Source organism: Colobus angolensis, unplaced genomic scaffold (genome assembly GCF_000951035.1).
Source record: "Colobus angolensis palliatus isolate OR3802 unplaced genomic scaffold, Cang.pa_1.0 Scaffold28, whole genome shotgun sequence".
Taxonomy (NCBI): Eukaryota; Metazoa; Chordata; class Mammalia; order Primates; family Cercopithecidae; genus Colobus; species Colobus angolensis.
The window spans coordinates 5580264-5586459 of record NW_012116043.1 but is presented as its reverse complement, the minus strand read 5'-3'; the positions used below and the strand labels follow the sequence as shown (position 1 = coordinate 5586459).

The 6196-nt window shown below is 38.8% G+C and overlaps 1 protein-coding gene across 2 annotated transcripts in view; it reads left to right on the top strand.

The window, feature by feature from the left end:
• Positions 1 to 6196, top strand: part of KNTC1 (kinetochore associated 1) — a 111812-nt gene that overhangs the window by 81505 nt on the left and 24111 nt on the right. For both annotated transcript variants that reach the window (XM_011948478.1, XM_011948479.1), the window contains 5 exons: positions 332 to 539; positions 4124 to 4213; positions 5162 to 5333; positions 5422 to 5480; positions 5616 to 5948. In XM_011948478.1, coding sequence (XP_011803868.1) covers positions 332 to 539; positions 4124 to 4213; positions 5162 to 5333; positions 5422 to 5480; positions 5616 to 5948 — 862 coding nt within the window. The remainder of the gene's footprint in view (positions 1 to 331; positions 540 to 4123; positions 4214 to 5161; positions 5334 to 5421; positions 5481 to 5615; positions 5949 to 6196) is intronic.

Sequence of the window (6196 nt, the reverse complement as noted above, 5' to 3'; positions counted from 1 at the left end):
CACCACGCCTGGCTAATTTTTGTATTTTTAGTAGAGACGGGGTTTCACTGTGTTGGCCAGGCTGGTCTCAAACTCCTGACCTCATGATCTGCTCACCTCAGCCTCCTAAAGTGCTGGGATTACAGATGTGAGTCACCACCCGCGGCCTAATATCTGATTTTGAAAAGGCAATAATTAGCTTTGATGACAGGTAGTTTATCTGATTTTGAGACTGGACAATGACAAGGTTAAATTTCGACAATGAAAACATGTACCCAGGTGTTTTGTCAGATACGTTGCATGGAAATGCCTGCAGTTAGGGAGATTGGTATGTATTGAATGCTTCTTTTAGCACATTTCAGTTGGACTGCGATGCAGCTCTTCAGCTCTTCATTGAAACACTGCTCCACAACACGAATGCCAGCCAAGGCCAGGGAGATGCAAGCATGGACTCTGCAAAGCAGCGGCATCCCAAACTCCTGGCCAAAGCCCTTGAGATGGTTCCTTTACTGACGAGCGCAAAAGATTTGGTCATCAGTCTTAGTGGGATACTACATAAGGTAGACACACAGTGAAATGAGTTGGGTCATCTCAGTTATCCCTCCCACCGTCAATAATTAGATATGTTAATAACAAATTGGATGTATAAGTATATTTTTATCAACTTTTAATTTGAAATATTCTCTTGATTTCTATATTTTTAACACAGTTAAATATAATTTTCCCATTTTTCAAAATAGAAGTAGCTTTTCTTCCCCAGATTTTTGAAAACCTTACGCATTCTTTGAATTTGTATGAGCTAGAAAGAAAATGTATAAATCAAAACAGGCAATTTTCCTATAACCCCAATCCCTAGAGATAAAAATGTTAATAATGTGGTGTAGTAACTATCTTACAGTAAATATACTATTCTGTGACCCTCTTTTTTCACTTAAGATGTTGTCATTATATGTCAATACATAACACATCTATCTCAAAAGAAACAATTTCTTTTTCACCATCCTGCCGGAAATGTCTTTTTTCTTTTTTTTTTTGAGATAAGGTCTTGCTCTGTTGCCCAGGGTGGAGTGCAGTGGTATGAATGTGACTCACTACAGCCTCTTATGTCCTAGGCTCAAGTGATACTCCAGCCTCAGCCTCCCGAGTAGCTAGGATTACAGGTGTGCACCATCATGCCTGGTTCATTTTTATATTTTTAGTAGAGACGGGATTTCACCATGTTGTCCAGGCTGTTTTCAAACTACTGGCCTCAAGCAATCCTCCCACCTTGGCCTCCTGAAGTACTAGGAATACAGAGGTGAGCCACCAGGCCTAGTGAAACATCATTTTTGACAGATGCATAACTTTTATTCCATTATATGGATAAAACATGCCGTATTTAACCAGCCTTTTGTGGATAGACATTTAAATTGTTTTTGTTTTTGTTTTTGTTTTTGTTTTGAGATAGGGTCTCACTGTCACCCAGGCTGGAGTGCAGTGTTGTGAACATGGCTCATGGCAGCCTTGACCTCCTGGGCTCAAGTGGTCCTTCTACCTCAGCCTCCCAGGTAGCTGGGACTATAGGTGCATGCCGCCATAATTTTATGGCAGTAATTTTTTTTAATTGTTTTTAAAATTTTTTAATTTTTTAAAAATTTTTTGTGAAGATGAATCTCACTATGTTGTCCTGGCTGGGTAGATTTTATTATTATAAATGGTTGTAATTAATATCTTCATACATGTTTTTATACTTTTGTCTGATTTTTAAATTTTTTTTAAGAGAAGGGGGGTCTCGCTCTTTTGCCCAGGTTGGCCTCTAACTCCTGGGCTCAGGTGATCCTCTTGCTTCAGCTTCCTGAGTAGCTGGAACTACAGGAACTATACCTGGTATAGTATATAGCTGAGTATTTGTTTAGGAGATCTTCTGATCTAAGAATTGGAATGTTTGGTCAGGGGGTAGTTTAATGAAGCAATGAAGGTGAATGGCAGGGAAATAAATTTTTTTTTTTTTGAGATGGAGTTTTGCTCTTGTTGTCCAGGCTGGAGTCTAATGGCGCAGTCTCGGCTCCCTGCAAACTCTGCCTCCCAGGTTCTCCTGCCTCAGCTTCCCAAGTAGCTGGGATTACAGGCATGTGCCACCACATCCAGCTAATTTTTTGTATTTAGGAGCGATAGGGTTTCACCATGTTGGTCAGGCTTGTCATGAACTCCTGACCTCAGGTGATCCACCTGCCTCGGCCTCCCAAAGTGCTGGAATTACAGGCATGAGCCACTGTGCCCAGCTTGGAAATAAGATTTTAAGCCTGAAATAAATATTTCAGTTTTATATTTTGCTTGTAATTCAGCCCAAAATTACATAGATTGCTCAAATTTTCTAGGTACAATATTTCATCTTCCCACTTTGTTCAGTGTTGTTTTTCACATGACTTTTGTTGGCATTTTAAAAATAGGCCAGCTTGAGGAACATAGTAAGAACTTGTCACTACAAAAAATTTTTTAAAATTAGGTGGGTCTAATGGTATGTGCCTGTAATCCCAGCTATTTGGGAAGCTGAAGCGGGGAGGATTACTTGAGCCCAGGAAGTCAAGGCTGCAGTGAGTTGTGATTACACCACTGCACTCCAGCCTGGGTGACAGAGCGAGACTGTCTCAAAAATAAAATAAAAAGAAAAAAAGTAATTGTGTGTAGGTAGAAAGAAACAAAGGGAAGACTGGTTTTTTTGTTGTTGTTTTGTTTTGTTTTGTTTTTTTTGAGATGAAATCTCACTCCATTGTCCAGGCATGGAGTGCAATGGCACGATCTTGGCTCACTGCAACCTCTGCCTCCTGGGTTCAAGTGATTCTCCTGCCTCTGCCTCCTGAGTAGTTGGTACTACAGGCATGCACCACCACGCCGGCTACTTTTTGTATTTTTAGTAGAGACAGGATTTCACCATGTTGGCCAGGCTGGTCTCAAATGCCTGACCTCAGGTGATCCGTGTGCCTTAGCCTCCCAAAGTGTTGGGATTACAGGCATGAGCCACTGTACCCAGCCTGACATCCTTTCTTTTTGTGTTAGTATATATACCTATGCCACACAATTCATTCTTGCACTATAGTATATAGTTAGAGCTAAAACAGAATCCTTTGAGAAACTTGCTTGGAGGCCCACAGTTTTACTCATGTCATTTCTAAGAAAAGCATCAGTTTCTTTCTGTTCTAATTTATCCCATCGTAAATGGAAGAAATGGAACTTTAATTTCAAAATCTTATAAAATTTTGACCATATCCCTACCCTTTCTATGTTTTTAGTATCTTAAGAACTTCCTTCTTATTTTTGAGACAGAGTCTGGTTCTTTTGTTCAGGCTGGAGAGCCAGTGGCATGATCTCAGCTCACTGTAACCTCCACTTCTCAGGTTCAGGTGATTCTCCTGCCTCAGCCTCCCAGGTAGCTGGGACTACAGGTACATGCCACCACACCCAGCTAATTTTTGTATTTTTGGTAGAGATGGGGTTTCACCGCATTGGCCAGGCTGGTCTTGAACTCTTAACCACCCGCCTTGGCCTCCCAAAGTGCTGGAATTACAGGCAAGAGCATCCTTCTTTATTAATACTGCCTTGTGCAGCTTTTAAAAACAGCCTTTGAGACCTTTTTTAGCATGTATGTTTATCCTCACAGGTAATTTTAGAGGTGAGAAAATTGTAGCTCTTTATTTTTTTATTTTTATTATTATTATTATAATTTTTTGAGACGGAGTCTCACTCTGTTGCCCAGGCTGGCGCACAGTGGCGCCATCTCAGCTCACTGTAACCTCCACTTCTCAGGTTCAGGTGATTCTCCTGCCTCAGCCTCCCGAGTAGCTGGGACTACAGGCGCCCGCCACCTCGCCCGGGCTAATTTTTTTTTTGTATTTTTTAGTAGAGACGGGGTTTCACCGTGTTAGCCAGAATGGTCTCAATCTCCTGACCTCGTGATCTGCCGGCCTTGGCCTCCCAAAGTGCTAGGATTACAGGCGTGAGCCACCGCATCTGGCCAGTTGTAGCTCATTTTTAAGGGAGTAATTAATTTAACATTGTAGTGCAATGATGTTTTTATATTTGTAATCCGTGCTGATGATTATAATTGAATACAACTTCAACATGGCAAAGTCTTACCAAGTTTTGATGTATTTTTGTTTTTATACAGTTGGATCCTTATGACTATGAAATGATTGAAGTTGTCCTGAAAGTTATAGAACGAGCTGATGAAAAGATAACCAATATTAATATTAATCAGGTATAACAAATATATCAAAGATGTGAAAATAATCTTTCTGCTTTTATTTGGATCATAAATCATATCATTATCCAGGGCCTTTCCAGATTATCCACTGAATTCCCTTTAAACTCTGTGGTTTATTTTAGGTTTTTAAAAATCTTTACAAATCTTTAAAAAAGAGAAAAGATTTTCATGACATTCCTATTTTATCACTTATCTTCATCCTGTTTTTGCTGTTTCGAGGTCATTTAAATAACCTCTCCTGCTGTTGAAGAGTATGAAGTCACTACAGAACTAATTGTGAAGAGTTAAGGCAATATTTGCCATGTAGGAAGTGAAAAAGGCCATGGGGCTGAGAGTTAGGTCAGATTTGTGTATTAATGAGTAGGTCCAAGACCTACTCAATTGTGTCTCATTACTTTCATTAACTTCTTCATCATTTCTGAATTTTGGTCATAGTGGCTTTTATACTTTTTAATTTGATTTTAGAAATTAATATTTTAGAAATATTTTAATATTTTAATAGGACTTATTATATAAGAAAATATATCAATTCAAAAGATTATACCAAGTTCCCTAATGGAAAATATAAACATAAGAAAAATAAGAGTGTAGAGAATTAATTTAGATCTGTAGCCTCTATATTTAAGATGAAATCATGTATTTTGAATTATATCTCAAATTATTTGAAGAGCAGATAACCAACTGTCAAGCTCTCATTTACAAAACATCCTACCAGCAACAAGGCACCAGTGGTTTCTGCTAATAGGATTCCTTTAATGATCGTCATACATTATAGTTTAGATGAATAACGTTAAAGGGAATACTAGAAAAGGTTTTGATCCTCTTTCTGAAAACAAGATGGTCTCAGGAATGGAAACTTTTGATGGTGTAGTGTTAGATGATTTTATGACAGTTTACGATTGGGTTACTCTTACTGGACAAAAGTGTTTTATTTTAATATAGGCGTTGAGTGTTCTGAAACATTTGAAGTCATACAGAAGAATTTCTCCTCCCGTGGATCTGGAATATCAGTATATGTTGGAACATGTCATAACTTTGCCATCAGCTGCCCAAACTAGACTGCCTTTTCACCTGATATTCTTTGGCACAGCACAGAACTTCTGGAAAATTCTCTGTATGTGTTCATTAACTTTTTATGAATTTTACTGGATAGCCAAATTTTTTTTCTTAAGCAAATCATACTCTCCTTGTTTCCTTTCTAGCTACAGAACTCAGTGAAGAATCTTTCCCAACATTGCTCTTAATTTCTAAATTAATGAAGGTAATGGGTTAAAACATTGTAAGACATTTCTGTATCCTGTAATTAATTCTGACCCTGTGTAGATTTTTCTGCTGCTTTCATGTAAAACCTTATATGTGAATATGCTTCAGCCATAACCTTCCTTTTTTTTTGAAGTTCTCTCTGGACACTCTCTACGTGTCTACAGCAAAACATGTTTTTGAAAAAAAACTGAAGCCAAAGCTTCTGAAGTTAACACAAGCTAAATCCTCAACATTGATTAACAAGGAAATAACTAAGATCACGCAGACCATTGAATCCTACTTACTCTCTATAGTCAACCCAGAGTGGGCTGTAGCTATTGCCATCAGCCTTGCCCAGGATATCCCCGAAGGTAAGAGGTCTTCTTTTAAAATTGTAGTAAAAAGAAAAAAAAAATACTCCTTTTGCATCTTCAAGAAGAAGCAGGATGGTAGTTTTGAAATGTATATGCCTGCTCTCTTCACTGTGGTGAATGCTGAAACGCTCATGGGCAAGGAGGCAGGCACTTTACAACTTGTCCTTGTGCTTTCTTTGGGGTGTGACCTTTGCTAGGAATAAGCAGTGATGGGTACTTCCTAATATCCAGTCACACTTTCTTTTTCTTTTTTTTTTTTTTGAGACGGAGTCTTGCTCTGTCACGAGGCTGGAGTGTAGTGGCATGATCTCGGCTCATTGCAACCTCCACATCCCGGGTTCAAGCGATTCTCCTGCCTCAG